This window comes from Fusarium tjaetaba, assembly GCF_013396195.1.
Source record: "Fusarium tjaetaba strain NRRL 66243 chromosome Unknown NRRL66243_c0000076, whole genome shotgun sequence".
Classification (NCBI taxonomy): Eukaryota; Fungi; Ascomycota; class Sordariomycetes; order Hypocreales; family Nectriaceae; genus Fusarium; species Fusarium tjaetaba.
The window spans coordinates 1-20259 of NW_023501272.1; the positions used below are offsets into that span (position 1 = coordinate 1).

The 20259-nt window shown below is 48.7% G+C and overlaps 9 protein-coding genes across 9 annotated transcripts; 3 read left to right on the plus strand and 6 right to left on the minus strand.

The window, feature by feature from the left end:
- Positions 1-491: 491 nt before the first annotated feature.
- FTJAE_4036 (UDP-glucose 6-dehydrogenase) lies at positions 492-2552 on the plus strand (the record flags this gene model as incomplete). The annotated part of the gene is made up of 3 exons (XM_037350399.1): positions 492-564; positions 748-1223; positions 1284-2552. The coding sequence occupies 3 exons, from the start codon at positions 492-494 to the stop codon at positions 2550-2552; spliced, it is 1818 nt and encodes a 605-aa protein (XP_037208829.1).
- Positions 2553-3641: 1089 nt separating this feature from the next.
- FTJAE_4037 (uncharacterized protein) lies at positions 3642-4509 on the plus strand (the record flags this gene model as incomplete). The annotated part of the gene is made up of 2 exons (XM_037350400.1): positions 3642-4251; positions 4298-4509. The coding sequence occupies 2 exons, from the start codon at positions 3642-3644 to the stop codon at positions 4507-4509; spliced, it is 822 nt and encodes a 273-aa protein (XP_037208830.1).
- A 384-nt stretch (positions 4510-4893) lies between these two features.
- On the minus strand, positions 4894-5895 carry FTJAE_4038 (chitosanase precursor; the record flags this gene model as incomplete). The annotated part of the gene is made up of 4 exons (XM_037350401.1): positions 4894-4935; positions 4987-5298; positions 5348-5688; positions 5733-5895. The coding sequence occupies 4 exons, from the start codon at positions 5893-5895 to the stop codon at positions 4894-4896; spliced, it is 858 nt and encodes a 285-aa protein (XP_037208831.1).
- A 1317-nt stretch (positions 5896-7212) lies between these two features.
- On the plus strand, positions 7213-8290 carry FTJAE_4039 (short-chain dehydrogenase reductase family; the record flags this gene model as incomplete). The annotated part of the gene is made up of 2 exons (XM_037350402.1): positions 7213-8120; positions 8173-8290. 2 exons carry the CDS (start codon positions 7213-7215, stop codon positions 8288-8290), a joined length of 1026 nt encoding a protein of 341 aa, XP_037208832.1.
- A 115-nt stretch (positions 8291-8405) lies between these two features.
- On the minus strand, positions 8406-9548 carry FTJAE_4040 (uncharacterized protein; the record flags this gene model as incomplete). The annotated part of the gene is made up of 4 exons (XM_037350404.1): positions 8406-8781; positions 8832-8900; positions 9040-9142; positions 9350-9548. The coding sequence occupies 4 exons, from the start codon at positions 9546-9548 to the stop codon at positions 8406-8408; spliced, it is 747 nt and encodes a 248-aa protein (XP_037208833.1).
- A 1951-nt stretch (positions 9549-11499) lies between these two features.
- Positions 11500-12219, minus strand: FTJAE_4041 (uncharacterized protein; the record flags this gene model as incomplete). Its single annotated transcript, XM_037350405.1, has 2 exons — positions 11500-11950; positions 12029-12219. The coding sequence occupies 2 exons, from the start codon at positions 12217-12219 to the stop codon at positions 11500-11502; spliced, it is 642 nt and encodes a 213-aa protein (XP_037208834.1).
- Positions 12220-13886: 1667 nt separating this feature from the next.
- FTJAE_4042 (conidiation con-6) lies at positions 13887-14194 on the minus strand (the record flags this gene model as incomplete). The annotated part of the gene is made up of 2 exons (XM_037350406.1): positions 13887-14023; positions 14080-14194. 2 exons carry the CDS (start codon positions 14192-14194, stop codon positions 13887-13889), a joined length of 252 nt encoding a protein of 83 aa, XP_037208835.1.
- A 993-nt stretch (positions 14195-15187) lies between these two features.
- Positions 15188-16289, minus strand: FTJAE_4043 (uncharacterized protein; the record flags this gene model as incomplete). Its single annotated transcript, XM_037350407.1, has 2 exons — positions 15188-15534; positions 15581-16289. 2 exons carry the CDS (start codon positions 16287-16289, stop codon positions 15188-15190), a joined length of 1056 nt encoding a protein of 351 aa, XP_037208836.1.
- Positions 16290-18356: 2067 nt separating this feature from the next.
- Positions 18357-19586, minus strand: FTJAE_4044 (kinetochore complex sim4 subunit fta1; the record flags this gene model as incomplete). Its single annotated transcript, XM_037350408.1, has 1 exon — positions 18357-19586. The coding sequence occupies one exon, from the start codon at positions 19584-19586 to the stop codon at positions 18357-18359; it is 1230 nt and encodes a 409-aa protein (XP_037208837.1).
- Between the last annotated feature and the right edge of the window lie 673 nt (positions 19587-20259).

The following is a 20259-nucleotide window of genomic DNA, read 5'->3' on the forward strand; positions in this document are numbered from 1 at the left end:
GCGGGTGGGCGGGCAGAACCAAGATACATGTACCTGTTGTAGGTAAAGACTGTGGAAAAGAACTAATTAAGGTACTGGACTAATGGGAATAATCTCACCGCCTTAATTTCTCGTGCCAAAAAGTTGCTCCCCAATCGTTGCGTGGCTTCAGCGACTGCCCCTCCACCGGCCTTTGCCTTTGCCTTGGGCCAGGTAAAGTAGTCTCCCTCCATCCTTCTCCAGTCTCCTCCAGAGCCCGGAGGGAAAGTAGTGCCCCCCTTTTCCCATTAGCTCACCTTAACTGCAACGTTGAGGTGGGAATATCTTTTCTAGCCTCCCTTGCCTTTGCTTCCACCTCCTTTATAAACCTCCCCATTCCCTCCCATCTCTCTCCAAACCCTTACACTCGCTAGCATACTACGTGTGTCGATTCGTGACATCGTTTGCGCGCATCGTCTCTACAGATTGTTCTTTGTCTTGTCTGTAATATCTTCATACCGCCTCTGATCATCATGTCTTCAAACGGTACTCAGGAGGCCCCCATTGAGGTCCGCCGCATCTGCTGTGTCGGTGCTGGTTACGTTGGTAAGTTGCAGAACCCTTTTCCAATCGACTCTCCATGAGAGAGGAAATGGCTGGTGTATCGAATTTGCGAGAGTTGTGGCAAGGCGCTCGATATCATGACTGCGCGCTTATCAACCCCTCGAAATGCTATACACCGCTCCCACAACGCAATTGAGTTCCAACAAACTAACAAACTTCACACAGGTGGCCCTACCGCTGCTGTCGTCGCTTTCCAGAACCCCAACATTCAGGTCACTGTTGTTGACCGAGATACTACCCGCATTCGCCGTTGGAACTCCCGCCACCCCCCTATCTACGAGCCCGGTCTGCACGATATCGTCCGAATTGCCCGTGATGGTGGCCGACCTACCAAGATCTCCAATGAGCCTACCACTGACAGTGAGGGTTCCTCTGCCGAGGAGGGCGAGATTGCCGTCGCTGAGCGCAAGCCCAACCTGTTCTTCTCCACCGACATTGCCAAGCACATTGGCGAGGCCGATATCGTCCTTGTTGCCGTTAACACTCCCACCAAGTACCGTGGTGTTGGTGCCGGCAGCGCCACTGACATGACCGCTTTCGAGGCTGTCACCGGTGTTGTTGCTCAGTACGCCCGCGAGGGCGCCATCATTGTCGAGAAGTCAACTGTTCCTTGCCGAACTGCCCAGCTTGTCGCTGATACTGTAAGTACATGGTCAATGTTGCAACAGAAAAGCGGTCAAATGCTAACAACGTGATCCAAGCTTAACATGCACCGCCCTGGTGTCCATTTCGAGATTCTCTCCAACCCCGAGTTCTTGGCTGCCGGTACCGCCGTCAACGATCTCCTCTACCCTGACCGTATCCTGATCGGTTCTGCTCCTACCCCATCTGGTAAGCGAGCTGCCGAGGCTCTCGTCAAGGTCTACAACGCCTGGATTCCTCGCGAGCGCATTCTGACCACCAATGTCTGGTCTTCTGAGCTCGCCAAGCTTGTTGCCAACTCTATGTTGGCTCAGCGTATCTCCTCCATTAACTCCATCTCCGCTGTCTGCGAGCAGACTGGCGCTGATGTCGATGAGGTTGCCCGTGCTGTCGGTGTTGACCCCCGTATTGGTAACAAGTTCTTGATGGCTGGTATCGGTTTCGGTGGCAGCTGCTTCAAGAAGGATGTTCTCAACCTCGTCTACCTTGCTGAGACCATGGGTCTTCCCGAGGTCGCTGAGTACTGGCGCCAGGTTGTCAAGATGAACGAGTATGCCCGTGACCGTTTCTCCAACCGTGTCATCAAGTGCCTCAACAACACCCTTGTCGGCAAGAAGGTTACCATTCTTGGCTTTGCTTTCAAGAAGAACACCTCCGATACCCGTGAAGCTCCCGCTCTTGAGATGATCAAGACCCTTCTTGAGGAGCGCCCCCGTGAAGTGGCTGTCTTCGATCCCTGCTGTAACCCTCTGGTTATTAAGGCCGAGATCAAGGAGCTCCTCGGACCCCTCGCTGAGGGACACAACATCACCGTTCACGGCAATGCCTACGATGCTTGCGAGTCCAGTACCGCCATCATCATTGCTACCGAGTTCGACGAGTTCCGCAACCAGCCTCCTCCTCCTCCCGCCCCTACACCCGCCGTCCAGTCCAAGACCATTGGCCGCAAGCCCAACCCCAAGGCCGACCCTCGTCCTTTCGAGAGCGCCACCCCCAGTGCCAACGAGCTCCTCGCTCTCCACAAGCACCTTGTCCAACGTGCTGATGCCCAGTCCCATGACCCTCTGGACCGCTTCAACGTCGAGCCCAGCTGTGAAGACGACTGCCCCGACTGCATCCAGGAGCGCGAGAGCAAGGACAATGGCTTCGCTACAGGAATGGGAAGCTCCGAGGAGTACAAGCCCAAGGAGCGCGTTGACTGGGTCCGCATTTCTGAGAGCATGGCCAAGCCCCGCTGGGTCTTTGATGGCCGTGGTGTCATCGACTCTCGCGAGATGGTCAAGCTTGGCGTTCGCGTCGAGAGTGTTGGTCGCCAGCACCGCTTCTAGATGTCTCACCTGGTTTTGAGACAGACACAATTTTTTCGACGGCCGACTTTTAGATTTCTTGATTGTATGAATTCGTCGACTGTTGGCTAAGATTATACCGTTTTTAATAAGCATGAAATGACATATGGACGTGGTTGATGATACACGCCGAGATACACTGGAAGGACATGGCGGATGCACGGCGTGAACAGGTGAAGATGTTTACTGGACATAGATTTAGATTCGAAGATGTTAAAAATGCGATGCGAGAGCAATGTTTCCGTTACCTGCTGTTTATACTCTATAGTACCTGGGTTTATTTATGGCCCTCTGACCCATAGTAGTAGCCGTTTGAACTTTGGCGATGAACAGATCAGACTACCTTACCCCATGTCTATCAATTAAGCTTAAGATGGGGAGGCCAGGTAGACCAGGTACTAACTAAAAATATTTCAGAGCGGTTCGGCTATCACGATCCCTATCTATCATGGTGTTCGCGTCAGTCAAATTGTTTCATGACTAATCCACCATGATCCTGTCCTGAGACGAAGCTTCAACCACCGTGTTTCAGCCGATTGACCAGGCTAGCAGGCGTCTCAGCTCTGAACCTCTAGTGTAACAAGCTATCGCCGGAATACTACTTGTTTCCCAAGCCCAGCCGTCATGTTCCCTGTAACAACGTTCTCGATCTCGCTCCACGTAGCATCGTGCCCTGCACTTGATACAGACTACTACTCTCCTTTGGGCACGCGTTTCACCATGCATCGAGGAGTACCGTCGCCGTGGTTCGCCTCCTCGTGCGTGCTTCTCGTCTCGAGACATTTGTCGTCTTTGTCTTCCTGTTGAACGGGTGACATCTTGGTCTCGCTACCATACGCTCTTTAACCATATTGGTATCACTTTCGTGTTATCCCGGGGCTGTGCCTCTATATTCTTTCGCTTATTATTCAATTGCTGGCTGCAGGCGGCTCATCCTGTCTTGTCTTCGAGGCCTAAACGTACGGGCCACCATCGTCGACTTGGGATCCAATACAGTCGAGGCAGCTATTCGTCGAGATGAGATTGTCATGGGCCAGACAGGCCGCAATTACAGGCCTCGTCGCCGTCGCCATGGCAGACGTCTTGCCGCCGGACGACATTCCACTCATGTGCGTGACGATCTGTGGTCCAATCGTCGAGTTGACAGCAAAATGTGATGTTCACAACCATCGCCTCGCGAAGCGACAGCCAAACCCCGAGTGGGTTCCGAAGTTGGCCGTGGAACCGGTCGAGGACGATGGACTGCACAAGAGAAGCTTCTCTATCATCAGGGCTGCGCCGACGTCATTTCCTCCACAGTTCGAGCCTCAAGAGAGCACGACGTCGTCAACTTCAACTTCAACCTCAAGGTCAACGCCAACATCGACTGCCAAGTCTACGCCGGCGTCAATGAAATGGGTTGCGGACGACACCAGTGCGGAGGAGCAGACAATGACAATGAGGCGTTCCGTGATAAGTTCATCGTTTGTGAGCTCGGAAGTAAATCAACCTACCAAGACTCTCCAGGGTGATTCTGGTACAGCGAGCATGACGAGTTGGGGAGCTAGTTTGCAGACCCAATCAGTAGTTCCAGAGGATGATCCGGAGAGGGAATGTGTATGCAACAACACTAGCTTTGATGTGGCCAAGATCGCAGCGCTATGTCAAGACTGCATCGTCGTTGATGGACACAAGCAAAACAGTGAGTCTCTACGCCCAAACTCATTAATCAGCTGCTAACGAAATAGACCTGGATATTATCATGCGGTCATGCGGGTTCAAGCCACTTACTTACACTCCTGACCAGGACAAAGCGGCGGATAACGTCCGGGTCGAGGCGACGCGGCCGACTGCCATGGGTGCGAAGCAAGACTCGACGAATGCAGGTGCTGGATTAGAGTCTGGTGGTAATTGGGTTATTATTTTCACTTTGTTGATAGGAATCGCCTTGGCGGTATGAGTTGCGTTCGATTTCAACACTTTAGATATGTAGATCATAGCGCTTGCGACAAGCTTTCCTTTCTCACTTATTATATCCAATTTTAGATAAAACGCTCGTTGAACGAAGATATCCTTGTCTATTACTATCGTCTACTGTTTTGCGCGAGGTCCGAACTGTTATGTTCCTTCAGTGATGACATGTGATGATTATATATGATAGAGAATGCTGTGATGAAGCAGAAGGAAACAAAAGTGTACAATTAAATATTCTATGTCTATGATGGCTTCTTCTATATGCAACCAAATGCCCAATATTAACAGTTCATATAATAAACATTAGGTACGTAGCACAAAACATCGCCAGAATCATGAGCCGCCGGAGCCCACTATGCATACACCCTGTTCAAACCACCATGGCAGCCATAGCCGATGCAACGAGTAGACCCTACCACAACATCAGTACAACTTGAAATAACACAATGGAGTAATATCTTACCATTCCCCATGTACCAGGCCACAAGGAAGAGGCAGCACTATCAGTGTCCTCGATTCGAGCGACCAACTTATCTCCAACACCACCGAGACTCGCTTCGAAGTCTTTAAAGTTTTTGGCATCCCAGTCGGCACCGTCTTCTCCTGGAACAGCGTCGCTACCAGGGAAGGCGATATACAAAACATCATCTTCATCGTGACCATTGTCGCCGTTCATATCATCGCCGAAGCAAGCTGTTGCAAGAGAGATGGAGGCCTCTCCGACCATTGCTTCATCGCCATCATCGCCATTCTCGTCGCCCCAGATGCCGTAAAACTAACAAAGTCAACAATAATTCCGCGGTCCAGAGCAGGTAATGTTTTACCATTTTGTCGCCGCATACAACAGCCATCACACTCAATGGCTTGATGCCGTGTTTTTGCGCATCAAAAGTTGGCCAGTTCTTCTTGGTACCCACGTTTCCGAACACCACGTAAGGATGAATATTGGCATCGAGGTCCTTCTGATCCGTGCCATACGACTTGAGCTGGTCTTGAAAAGACGTGACGGATTGTGTGTCGCCTGATGAGCCGCAGCGTCCGTCATCTGCAGAGCTGCCCTGGACTCCATCACAGTCGATATCCATATTGACGAGCTTGCCTTTGGTGCCCTGGAGATATATTACATTGTAGTCTTTGAGATGGTCGCCGCAGTAGACGTATGCTGCTACTGATTAGTCGCGGTTGCAAGGCGGATCTTGAAAGGCTTACAGCCATCGTCGCCGTCGGCGCTGTGGAAGCCCTCTGCGAGAGTATCATTGCAAGAGCCCTGTTTTATGATGCTCTCTTTGAAAGCCTTGATGTTATCGGGGACATCGCGACAGGAAACCAGAGTGGCGATCGATGCGAAAAGGAGAAATCGAAGGGAACCCATGTCGATGAATCTGCGACCGAGATGAAGTAGCGAGCGTGGGGAAAAGGCCGATCAGATCAATCGCGATAGTTGTTGATCTTTATCTTTAGGTATGTTTGAATGTCTAGTCTGAATGTTCCCCTATAACTAAGCCTCGGGGCGAGAGTGGTTTTATTCAAACAGCCCATTTTTTGCTTGCATGCAGTGATCCTCGTCCAATTTACTCGGAACCAAAAGTTCTCCCTACAGAGTTGCAAGGTGACGGCTTAGGCTCCCTCCTAGGGGTATCATGGTGCATTATTCCCCGCCAAGACGGGTCGATCTGGTCTAGAACGGAATAATTTACTAGCATTAAGCATATTTATAACCTTTGGGCCATCGGCTGTTGTTTCTTTGCTTCTACGGAGCGAGATCTTGCAGATTGGGAAATTAGTCCGCCTATTTAAGATCCAGATTGGTAAGGTGCTCGTTTATTGTATCACTGCACTGCATTGTAACGAGCCCAGTAATGATTGACGCGAGGGACAGATTAGGCAAATGCGACCAGAGATGTGATTTGCTGGGATTACTCTTCATATGAGACAGGGTTACCCTATGTTTTCTCACCTGAACCAACACATTCAGGTATACAACAGAAACCCACAATCAAACGAGTCAGGCCATCAATTGATCTACTTTGCTCTGGCGTTTCCGTGATCTCAATATTTGTAGGTGTTGATTAGTCGATTGCCGTTTATCATTCCGGGGCTTAATCACGAATAGGCGGGCAATCATTCCTACATCTAAGAGTACCTAATCATGGATCAAACCGAAACATCATTGAGACGCAATCGACAGACATGACCTTCCAAGACCGATGCTCTTGCATTCAGTTGTGTTCTACAGCCATTTCTTTTTCTCTTTAATCTACGATCGTTCTATCGTCCGACCTTGATATCTTATTATTGGCCCGAACACTATTTCGTCCGAGAGGACAACTCACTGAACCATGCTCAGCGGTCTCTAAAGCAATTAAGCAGACAACCTGGTCAATTATGAAAATTAAGGTCGAGCACATCGTTATCTCTTAATCTCATATACATGGACCCTTTCAATCAATGACAATTACACTTCCAAGAATTGGTAAGAAATGCATCAATTCGTCCGTCTCGGCCTCCGCACGGCCGAACAAAATAGCTGTAAGGCTAACACAGACGATCGTTGTTAACCAAGCTTCGTCCGTAAATTCGTCCGTACCTCGACCGGAGGCCATAGATATATAAGAAAGCAGTGAGGATAGTTCTATAGCAAAATATAGACCATCAGTGTTTCTATTCATTCAATTCACCAATAATTACAATGTCTGCTCAGCTACAGCATAATGCCGCCTGGGAGGCTAGCCCTCTTGCATTCCTGTCCCGCCAATTCATCGAAGGAGTTCCCAAAATCCCCAAAGGCGTCACTCTATCCGGGAAAACAGCTCTCATCACGGGCTCAAACGTTGGATTGGGTTTTGAATGTGCTCGTCAACTTCTTGCTCTTGATCTTTCACACCTGATCATTGCCGTACGGAACCAAACGAGAGGTGATAATGCAGCACAGAAACTAAGAAACGAGTTCCCAGAAGCAAAGATTGAAGTTTCATTAGTTGACATGGCTTCGTACAAGTCAATCCAAAACTTCGTCAAGTGGTGCGAGACCTTGCCTCGACTCGATATTGCCATCCTGAACGCTGGATTGAGCAGACCTCAATTTGAGCGATCGGACGAGTCCAAGCATGAAATGACATGTCAAATCAACTACCTCTCCACTGCCCTCCTCGCCATACTTCTTTTACCCGCCCTAAAGAAGAAGCGTGGGACTTCTGAGCCTGCACATCTCGCTCTCGTTGGCTCTGACATGTCATACTGGGCTCATTGGACTGGAACAAGTGATTCCATCTGGGATACAGTCGACGACCCTTCCAGTTGGTCCAGCAATGGTGCTTACCAGATATCCAAGCTTCTTCTCATCATGTTTGTCGGAAAACTCTCCGAGTACGTCTCGCCCGACGAAGTCATTGTCAACTTCCCCAATCCCGGCGCGTGCAGGGGAACAGAATTTGGAACAGATGGCAAGAGGAGCAAGATTGAGCAGTTTTGGATGAGCATTGCCAAACCTATTGTTGGAAGGACAGTCTCTACTGGCGCAAGATCTTATGTTGATGCTGTTGCCGTGAAGGGCAAAGATAGCCACGGTAGCTTTGTTGGCGAGGGCAAGATTAAGCCGTGAGTATTTAGGAGCCGACAGCGACGAAAATTTACTAATTAAATTTGACAGATACCCCCAGATTATGTACGAGCCGGTGGGAAAGGCACTTCAGGAGACGGCTTGGAATGATTTAATGAAAGAATTGGGTTTTGCGAAGCCTCTGGAGACACTCAAAGGCGGCAATTGAGCCGATGTTTACGGACTAGGACCAGGTCCAAGCATGACTATGTATTAAGAAGAGCCAGAGATACTGAAACATAGGTAGAGATTGTAGCTAATGAAAACCGCAATAATGAGTCTCATCATTCGCGCTTTGTTTCATCTTCGTTGGCACAATCGATCCCATTGCTCTTTGCTTCCAGTCGCTCAACGTCTTCAATAATCGTCGTATCGTCGTAGAACCGAACCTTTTTCACCACCTGCTTCACCAACAAAGGATCATCCCCAAGTGCTACCTCTTTGAAGTTGCCTTGGTCATGTCGTCCGGGTACTTCCATTCCCAAGTATGCTCGCCATCGACCGCTGTTGATGAAATCACAGAAAATCCTGAGCTGGAGATCAGTCCAACGAAGGATCGTCAACAGGAAAAAGAGAGAGAAAAGGATGTAAAAGACAATCATGCCCCAGGGTATCAATTCATCCTGCTGAAGTTCTGCTTCGGTATTCGACATTGTGCTGCTATATTGGTCAGAAGCAGTATTGAATATGTTGCTGAGAGAACCACGCACTTGTTTGAAGGGATATTTTCAGAATTGTAGGCGCCAGGGGGCATTTGGTAGTTTCGAGGACGCATTTTGCTTATAAAGCCAGTTAGGTTGGATAGTTTGATCATAATGAAGGAAAAGTGTTGTATGATCCGCGCCGAGCCACGACCAGCCTCTCGTTTATACTTGTGAAAGGAGACAAGAAGGATAAAGGGTTTTATAGTCGTCATACCTGTACGCAAAGTTTCTTTCTTGGACACGACCAACCAACCCCTTTTCGATAAAGTTCCTCCTCGACTTGTATGTTCCCTTACAAGTCACTCTCCCAAACTCTCCTATTGAATTGTGTAATGCACCCCTCATGCCATAAATCTTAACGCCACGTTACCGTCTTTCGGTGATACGCGCCTCCATTGGGGATGTGGTGGTTGTTATTATTGCTGCTGCTGTGGCGGGCTATGCTGCCGATGCTCTGTTCCTATGGGACCCGATCGCAGAATAGTTTGGAACCCGATGATTTCTCGGCACTTGTCTTTGCTCACCATTCAAGCAGTTACAGTTCTCAGCGTCATATGATGCTTCATTGGCCGCACATACGGTATTGTAAATATCGTCCAGTAGCTGCTCGTCCCTTTGTCGTTGGAGGAAGATGAAGACAACACCTAGAATGAGACCAAGTATACACACGGTCGTGCTGAAGGCCAGGATGCACACAGTGAAAAGTCCGTTGCTGTAATCCATTTTGGGCATCATAGACAAGATATTTGTGGTGTTGCGATGTCTCGTAGGCAGAAAATGAGGAATGTGGTTTGAAGCGAATTGGTGAGTTGGAGCAGGTAGTTCTCGAGAGGAACTTGTGATTTGAAGTTGGTTTGAAGAAGAGTAACAATCTTACGAGCACAGTTGACTTGTATTTAGCTTGGGTGTAAATTCGGCGTGCACTTATATAAAGTTCCTGAGTGCTGTGGTGGCAAGTTTTACTTTTAAGATAACCTCACGTGGCAGAAATACTGAAAGATTGCGATGAGACCACACTGAGTTACAGGCTTACAGGTGAAAGAGAGAGTTTATTTATGAAGAGCGAGTGAACTCTATAACATGGCAGTCTCTGATTTCTCTGCAAAAGAGGCTTGGTGATCTAGGTCTGGGCATCCAATGCTCGATGTAAAATAGACCACAAAAGATATCGTAGACTGTAAACAAGAGACCCCAGAGGCAGAAACGCGTCGTTGATTCCATTGGACATTATTTATTTGCACCTGGCCAGCAATTTCTGATTCGATGCGTGGGCAGAGAGGTGTCATCGTAGCCACATGGGAAGACTGCGAGTAGGTGGCTTGGCCAGCTGATGCAACAGAAAGTTCAAAACTTTTAATGGCGGTATGGCTATCTGTCCCCGTAATTCGAGATATTGTGTCTTGAATGTGTTTGGTCGGTGGGTTGCCGTTATGCAGAAGTTGGCGTGTTATCAGTCCCTTTAAACGTGGCACTAGTTATCTGTCATATGGAAGATGTAATTCACCAACTTATGAAATTGCTTCAGTTCGTTTAACAACATACTGTCGGAGACGGTATTTGTGGTTTCATTCTGCTTCAAAATAAGGTTGATCAACAGCTGGCCTTACCTGTCAGTCGCAACAGACTCTTCCTCCTTCTAGGGGGTTTATAACAGCTGACTATCAATAGACGAGGGATACGAACCCACGAACCATGCCTCTCGAGGCGTAGCTGCAAGAATACAAGCAGAGAAATAATCTCTGATGATCGGATTTGACCTGTGATGTGAGAGATTAGTGTCGAGTTCTATGCCACTCGGCGGTCCAACCAATATAACTGTTTTGGCTAAATGCGCAACGACAGCCACTGACAGATAGATAGGCTTATGCTACCCCTTCTATACGATGGGAAAACACCGATTGCAGATTCCTGCGTCTTCGTCGGCACCGGCTCCAGATTCCGCAGTCAAGTTGGTGATTGTTGCAGTCTTGTCACCAACAGCCATGGCTGGAATGTGACAAGAGCTACATTTCGTATCCGGCTATCATATTGCATTCACCGTAAGCACAATGCGTAGTTTGAATTGATGCTTATATGTTGTTATACGGTTCTCGCTCATGCTGAGAATCAGAGTTCAAGTAAGTGCTGGTCTCAGTGGCCCAACCCCGACATCTTGCATTGGCTGAAACAGTAACATCGCTGCATTCACACGATACCACTTCCAATCGCAGAAATGCACGAGTCAAGAGCCTCGATTGGTTGGACCGTACTCCATCTCTTAGAGTTTAATACCCGAAAACTATCACGAGTCGAGCAGTCTTGGCGGGAGAATTGTTGTCTTTGATGGATGTTGTCAATTACACAGATATCTTATCAATCTTCGCCGGCTTGAATGCTATATACATCATTAATATCGTGACCCGGTTAGTAGTGGTACAATGAATCGAAGGCCAAGACAACACAATACAACAACAACAACAACAACAACAACGACATGAACTTGATGTGCCAGCATCAACACAAGACAAGACAATACCCAAATGGATATCTCCATCCGAAAGGCTTGGCATATCGTTCGACGGTCCCAGATGCTCCGCCAAGTCCACAAATTCTTCCCCAGTCAAGCAAGCTCAGCTCGGCTTCACAACACGCACGCACACGCATGCTCATCGTCCCTCCTCACGGAAGAAGAATCTCACATTTTCAGCAGCGCATCGTTATCAATAATACGATCCTTGTAGCCCTCGCAGGCGACCTTGACAAAAGCCCTGGCCATCTGCGCAACCTCAACGCCGTGAGCCGAGCGACCGCCTACAAGTCTTCTCTTCTTGGGCGCGTCTGGGGTGACGATGGCGCTGGGTCTCAAGATCCAAGCGCTAAATGTTTCAGGGCTGGCGTCTGCAATCTCGCATAGACCCTTCTCCGCCTCGGACTTTGGTTTCCTTGGATCCCCGAGCGAGAGCAGTGAAGATGCCTTTGAGTTGGTCTTGTTGCTGCACAGGACAAAGTTGAACTTGTTGCCAGCTGGTGTCTTTGGTGCTATGCGCTCGCTCAATACTTTTGCCGCCGTGAGCGGTAGTTCCACGTTGACGTGGTGAAGAAGTGCCTTGTCGTGGTTGGGACGATCTGGCCGTGCTCCAATGGCCCTGTGTAAATGATCAGCCTCTCATGTTTGAGCAGAATGAAGACTGATCTTCAGAGATCAAAAGAGACAGTCTTCTTACCATAAACAGGCCGAAGATCCTTCAAGTCGCCTTAAGACTTGATCGGAATATCTTGCGAAGTCCTGAATCATGATAACATCCGCCTTTGGGTGGCTCTCGATGTCCATTGAGACGGCCTTTCGAGTGAGAATAACGACTTTTGTGATGCGCGCGTCCGCGAGACAGTGTTTGACGATCTCATTGCCGACCATCCCGGTCGCCCCTGTAACCACAACCTTCATCTGTTGAGTAGAATAACACAAAAATGACTTGAACCGATAGCGTAGTCGCCTCTAGAGGAAAAAAAAGAAGAAGAAAAGAGAGTGTTTGACGGATAAATGAGTGAATGAAGAGTGAACGAAGAATGATGGGTATTCCGTAGGTAGCCTCAGAGATGATCCTGGTCTTGCGGGCCTCTCTCGCCTTGCTATACTACTAAGGGCAAAAAATTAAAAAGGGTCGGAAACAATAAATATTATTAGACAAGCAACGAAGGGAAAAAAGGGACAGTGGCAACGGAGAATAAATATGATGAATGTCGCTAATAGAGATGACTCTTATGGATGAATGGTACCTTGTGAATTCATCTTGATCTTGCATACATGGCTTGCAGTAAAGGGAAGAAATCATATGGATTCAAATACTACCTAGGTATGATCAGCCACGCAAGAGAAAAACCACACTTGGCCTCTTGAGGAAGAGTACGGATAGCTACCTTACAGCCAAGGAGTATTGCCGGCAGCCCGATCTGACCATGGGCCCATGGATGGATCATGGATGTTCCATTTACAGTGACAGTGACAGCTTCTAGCAACTCTTGGCTCTGTTGGTTGCTACCGAGCTACAAATACAGATACCGCGCGTGTAGACCCTTGTACTGCATGTAACTCACTGCAGTAGACGGATACCTCCTGATTAACCTATTTTTCAACGACTCCAACAGAATGTTCTTCCTCAGTCCTCTCTTTAGATCGACACTTTGCCAACCAATCCTTTGAGATCCGCCGGCTTTGGCACGGAGATACGATGCAGAGCCTGTCACTGCCCAGGAAATGGCTGGTGGACGCCAAGACCCGTCTCAATTTACTCGGGCGAGTGACATAGACTATCGTGACTATTGGCTGGACTGTACTCAAAATCTGTCATTATTGTTTAATGTGGATATTTTAGTTATATTGGCTGAGTTATTCCGCCATGAGGAGCATGGCAATGAGACAGAGACTATCACCATCAGCAGCCCAATATTCACAGGCTAATACATTTTTTCTCTGATGCCATCGACAGAACTCGTTAGACCTCAAGCCCTTCCTGTGCCGATCATCCGCTTTGCCGGCCTGCTATGCCCAATACTGCAAGTACACGTTTCATTCTGTAATGAAACATGGGCACCCGCGCGTCTGGCGACGTTATCAGCGTTACTTTGTTGAGCGTGACCTGTGGAAAGGAGATGCCGACTGGTATAGGTACCTAGGTAGTCGACTGTCTGTATTACCTTCATTTCCCAGGGACATGCCTCAGGAGTAAGCAAAAGTTTGTTTCATCCCACTTCCCGTTATACGGAATGCCCATGTACTTAGCCAGCCTGCTAGGCCAGCGTGTCAATAAACAATTTAGAGACGCAAATAAGCTTCCTTTTGCAACGAAACAACGAGATGCTGCGCTTCAAGCTCCGCAAGATCGACCCGACGGTGAGTGTTTCGGATCCGAACCGGATCCGGGGCTGATTTGGAAGCTGGGGCAGCCACTGGATGACGATTGGTTCACTGAACGAACTGAACCCAGAGGCAGTAGCATCAGTTACGCGAGCGAATATACGAATATGTAAAAGTTCAATTTGGATATCATATTATATCATTAATTGATTATTTCATTAAGTTACTCAACCAACTCGGCTTCCCTCCAAGTTGTCCGCTGCACTCTTGCTTCGAGGATCAGACTCGTTGCCGTAGTGGTTCGCGTCTCCTCCCAGCGCCTCGATCTCCTTCTTGCTGTTCTCCTTGCTGGCCTGGCTGGTGTCTATCGATCACTGTTAGTAACTGGAGACGAGTCTCATGTGTAAAGACGGGTCATACTGGGGTTGGAGAGGTTCGCCTTGTGGCCCTGGATCTTGTGGGAGATCTCTTCGCCGCCCTCGCGAAGCTCCTGCATGTCATTTGAGATGACGGATCGGTCTCCAGCGGAATTCATTTTGGTGATGCTGATGCTGATGTTGATGTTGATGTTGATTGATTGGTTATAATTTGTAATAGTCTTGGTCTTTTACGTTATGTCCTGTATCGACTTGTCCTCTTTATATACCTATTTCCCTCTTTCGTACACCTACTTACTTCTCGGCATGACATGCCATGACGTTACAGCATGAATATTGTCAAGGCTCTTATGTCATGTTTGGACTGAATCAAGGACATCTCCATGTCCCGCACACTTGGCTCACCTTCCAGGTGTGGCGAGCGATGCATTCTGTGTGGCTGGATTTGTCCAGCATGAGGGGCGGGATGACATAGCTTGTTGCGATTGAAACCGGGGTGAGGCTAGAAATTAATTGGAGCTATCATCACCAAGATCTTGGCTGATGATGGTCGTGTTATTTTGGACTATACCCCTGGCTGATCCGCCATCTCGATCATTTCAACGACCATCTTGTAATCCAGATACAAAAAGCAACGGGTTATGCACTTTTGAAGCCATGAAATACATCTAGGACGCCACTTTCGACAATTATACTGGTATTAGTTGCACAAATTTCGGAGAGAAAGAATGTCGTAATCTTCCAACTTGTGACATGCACTTTCGTCACACGCAAACAAACGGGTTTTCTGTGACAGGTAGTAAAGTCATTGTCGTCTGCAACCCCCAGGTTCTGCCTGGCATATCGACGATACAGTGTATTTGGTGATTAAATGTTTGGATTGAAAAATGCTAGTAATAAGTTGATGTCCCGTATCCGTTTGTTCTATACAAACAGAAATTATGCCCAGCCCCCTTCTCCAGCTGCAAACGCCAATATAAACGAAGCGCTTGCTCTGAGTAATCGCCCAAAGGAATGTGTGACACTACGCACTGTAGTCCACAGTTGTTGTGACTGATAGTTTGATCTTGAGGACCTGACTTTAAACTAACGCACGCTATGTTTCGAAGCTATTGATATATATCTTTTGCCCCATTCTCCTTTCAACTCATCTACTGTCTGGCAAGGCTCAACTCTGTCTCTGGACCAATGCTCGAGTGACGATTGATGCGATACTCTGCACCAGTACTCATTTCCTGCGGAAGTATCGTACTACCAGCCATTTCTGAAGCGACACCCATCTGTTGTTGGTTGTGACTGTGATTGTGATTGTACTGCTGCTGGTACGGAGGAAGAAAGTTGGGGCTGTATGCGTGTTGAGCATTGTGCTCCGGAAAGTATGTGAAGGATTGCGGTCGTTCAGATTGAGAGATATTCGGAAAATACTTTTGGAACTGTTCAATAGAGGATAGACCGCTATTGTGTGGATTCATAACCGTGGGAGATGAAGTGAATGACTCTGTGTATTGTTAGTGTCAAGCCTTTTTCAGAACGAGTCTACTTACGCTGATAGCCACTCATGGGAGATTGGGCCACGAATGTGCTCGGATGGAGGGGACCACCTGGAGGTGGAAACGGATTCGCTGTCAGTGTCGGAGCAGCTGGAGGCACGCTGTAGCCTGCGTCGTGTTCTTGTTGATGCTTGTTCTTCTGTCGGGGCTTCCACCAGAAAAGCCAGGCCACGAGAACTAGGACAATCAGACCTCCGACTGACGCACCCACAGCGACACCGGCAGCAGCTCCAGCTCCCAAGCCATCGTCCTCACCTACATCAACTGCAGAGGTGCTTGAGGCTGTGGTAGAGGCTGTCTCGGACACACTCGAGATAGTAGAGCTTTGACTTTGACTAGGGTGAAGGAAGTCGAGTTTGTTATTCTCAACTTCAGATAGCTTAGCTGGCACAAGTTTTGACCTTGGACACTCTGAGCTACAAGCGTTCTGGCTGCAGCATCCAAGGAAAGGCGGGTTGGTATGGGCACACGAGTACCAGTTGTCGACACCTTGAGAGCTGTCGCAGTCTTGCCGAGGAAGTTGGGAGTATTTGTCGGAGTCGAAGGTCGTCGCACGCAAATCGCCATCAGGACAGGTTCCGTTATTTCTGCCACAGGGATCATTGACACAACATCCTATAAACTGGGTATCGTCATCTTCACAGACGTAGAAACTGCCTCCGTAAGGGCACGAGAGACCCCAATGCGTACGAGCTTCAGACATTGAATCTTGAGATCGAGTGTTCGGCCTCGACAATGATGTTGATGAAGTGCAATGTTTGTTATGGTAGCGTCCCAAGACGAACTCTGGAAGCCTCTGAAGAAGACAAAGCAGGGTAACTGAGGGCAAAGGTAGGAGTAGGGGATCAGTAAAGACCCCGACTTTCAGCCAACATGGGGCTCTCGCTTGTTGCCGTCGAGTGACAGCATAAGCTCACGTAAGTAGCCTCTTTCTACTTTCAACGCACAGCCCGTACGGGAATACACCCGAGAGATTGCGGGCAGCATGGGTATAACTGGACGGAGTCCGGACGACATCTTACGTATCCCTCTAGCTGGGACACGCCAGCTCAGCATACCGCGGCGAACCCCAAGCATTAGACCACCTTCGTGTATCAAAGCAAGCTGTCAAGACTGGTGGCGGCTTTGGCAGCGGCAAGTTCTAGAGCTTGTCCGACCAAGGGCTTGATGCTGTGAAACAGTACTAGGCTGTGATGAGATTTCACTGCAGCTATTACCAGAGGCAATGTTGGCTTAAGCTAACTCCATGTGATATTTACTTCCAGTGCCAAGTATAGGATCTTCTTGAACCGTCGGTGCCGCATTGAGAGACAAGGGTGTTCAGCTCAGTCACCAACCCATGCGCAACTTGTGTTACTAGGGCACCATACACACGTCGAACATCGTCGGCGATGAGAAAAAGCACGGCGACGCCTATTCCTGGCTTACTTTGGCCCCTGAATAGAATGGGAAAGACGGCCAAGATACTGGATCCATTGTATCAGGGCTAAGACGTGAACAACTGCGCTATGGTCTTCGTAGAACTATGAATAGCATCCTTTGATACCACCATAAGCTTAGGTATAGAGGCTCAACGATGTTTGGCGACGGCAAGCACTTTGGTCCCTTCTGTTGTCAATGAGCATGGCACCAGCATGTGGCTTCTTGGCACCGGCTTTGTTGAAAGTTATCCCGAGCCTTATATGAAAGCTTGATACCAGCTTTGCTTGCTGCTATAGCCCTTGGCCATTGACTCAGCGATTCCCTAGGGCGCGTCCGACTTTTGATACACCATCAGCTGTTGTCATATTCCCCGGCATTGCTCTTCCTGATCGCGATGAAGATCATCCGAAACTTCCCACCCCCAACTCCAAACAAGGACATGAAAGCAATATCCGTCTTGTTTGTCGTATCTCCAGCTTCGAATGCACCAGTTCCATGATGTGCAAGGTGATCACCAAAAATAGACCCCTCTTTGTTGGCGCATCCACCACATTTCACGACACAGCCTTGTTTGTCTGACTTATTGCCTTGGTTAAATGATGCCAAGGTACTGATGCCCAAACAGATAACACAGTTCACAATTTGCACCATATTCAGGAGGCGTTTTTGCGAAATTAAACTGCAAACCAACAACCCAGTTTCCCCTGCATACGCGACGCGCGAGGCTGACAGAATATGACATCTCGAATTACATCCTGTAGGATGGAAGGACACAGACTTATTGACCAGAAAGTTCGCAGGCTTTGATTATGCCCGATTCAGCTCCATTGACTTCTTTCTGGACAATGAAGTAGACAAGAATGGGTTTCCGCGACCAGTCTCAGCATTCCAAAAGCAATGTTTGTCGCAGTGGCAGGCAGTCAAGCTACCGCCCGTGAAGGATACTTGGGAAAGAAGGTGTTCCCAAAAAGAACGCTGGGTGCAAGTGTTGGGTGATCTGAGTTGGATTCTCGGCTCTTGGACAGGAATTGTATCTTCGTTGCTGTCAAAAGGGCCGATGGTATTTCGCCCGATGTTACTTCGTGTAACGAAAGTCGGCGTGTGCAAGCAAGGCAATGGACCCATCACACTTTCATCGTCATTCGCATCATTTTGGCTCATGACTGTTGAGCTTTTCGAATTACCCCTCAGTCTGGTCGTGATGGACCTGAAAACATTGCGCCAAGGACTATTCTGAACAAAGGAATGCGCCAACCGGCCCAGCACTAAATTCTTTTGTTCCTGGCTCATGAGCATTGAGGAACCGGGGGTGACAGTGGATGTCTGTGAACTGAGCTAGTGCGTTGGCTCAGACTCCGGGTTGATTGGCAAATACCTGCGGCAACTGCTCACCCTGAACCCTTTGTCCAAGTTGCGCCACAAAGGACCACGCAGCGCGGGAGAGGCTCTGGTTGATCTCGCCAGGCATTATGATCTTTAGGCGACTCTGACCGAGCACGAATCCAGCGCAGGAGATCTGAGTAACATGTACGCCGGGATGGAAAAGATCCAGTGCAAGATGGTGATGTAGATAGAGTCCCAATGCTTCAGTAAAGGGAGATGCCTCAGAACGACCCTTTGTACGCCAAGCCCAGCCGTCGTCTGTGTTACCTCCAGCAAGCCTACGGCGCTCACGGGCGTCTCCTTGCCAAGAAGCATCGATTGGGATGTGGCTCTTCTCACCAGCGCGCACAAAGCGGCGAAGGTCCTGTGCAGATATGGTGATATCAACAGATCGAAGCCCTGGGTTAGGCCTGGTTTCTTCTTGAGTTTGGGGGTTGTCGATAGCTGTTGGGTCCTCGCTGGTCTGAAACGACACATTGAATGCAAGTGTTATGGTAAAGTCAATACCTCGGTCGTTGAGCCCTTCGTTTTCGATCCAGCTTTCCCATACTCCGAGAATAGTCTTGGTTCCCATTGTTATCCGACTGACGCGACAGTCGAAAGAAGCAGCAAGCCAGTTAGCCACAACGGTCTTGAGTTGCTGAGGCATGCGCATTAACAATAATGGCAGATGTAGAAACCTGCTTGGATCATCGATTTGCCGCGTCTCTGAAGAGTCTGATAGCCCAGGTAGAAGAATCGCAGCATAAGCAGCATTCTCATGCTCTATACTTATCCAGAGCCCTTGTTTCTGGTCGTCTGGAAGGTCGCTCTGGTTGCCGCGTGGAGCTTCGAGGTCGAGATCAGGAGCGTCTTCACCCAAAAACGTACTGGCACGAAACCATTCGATTCGGACACCCTTGAGAGTACCAACTTGACCGAAAGATGTATCTGCTGCCTCCAAACTGAGTTGAATGCCACGAACCACATCGCCAACAAGGGTATCACGAAGACGGTTGGCGATAACCTGAAGCCGCTGACTGGTGAGACGTGATTTCCCAATGTGCATGGGGGAGACACGATGAGTTGAGAAAGTCGTGTTGAAGAAGGGCGGAACCGCTTCATCGTTGGTGGTTTCAGAGGTGGTATTGAGCGACTGCGCCGGGGATTGCTGAACCTCTGCAGACGCAACGCCTTGAGCACTCAGGCGCGCCATCTTTTGCGACCTTGATGTCTTTGTGCTTATGGTGTCTGTCTGGACTGATTTGATTGTTGGCTTGCTGCTATTGTTCTGGCTTGAATGTGGGGTCTTGAAGGTGTATCGCAATAGAAGGTCAGACGCGTCTTTGGGGGCGCTTTTGGTGAAAGAAATTGACAAAGAAGGAGAGGAACCGAAACATGAGATTTTTTACGTAGTTCTCCAAGTTATAAAACTCCAATGTCACTACATTTATCTCATGGCAGAGTAATCTCTGCAAGATTGGTAGATACCGTAGGATGAAAGTTGGTGCACCTGGCTCGAAAGAACGATCGCGTTAATGTGATGACTAAGCTCGAAGATGCATATGAGGGACACAAGTGAGTGAGGAATGAGCACATCTTCTTTCCTTGCGATTTAACTCACCGTTTCTCTTTCATTTCATCATCGAAGGGCGCCCTGGTCAAAAATGGGGGCAGACTCGACTTTCCATGAAACCTTCTTGATCGCCCTCACAGATAAGACATTTACCATTGATCCCCTTCCGGTCCTGGGGGTTACGCTTCATTGAGAGATGCCCTTGGATGTGCATTGGCTCTGTCTGCTCCAGAACAAGGTCTCTCCCACTTCAACGTGGATTGTGAACTTGCATTATGATCTTAGTCGTCCGAAATAGTGGTCGCATTGTTCA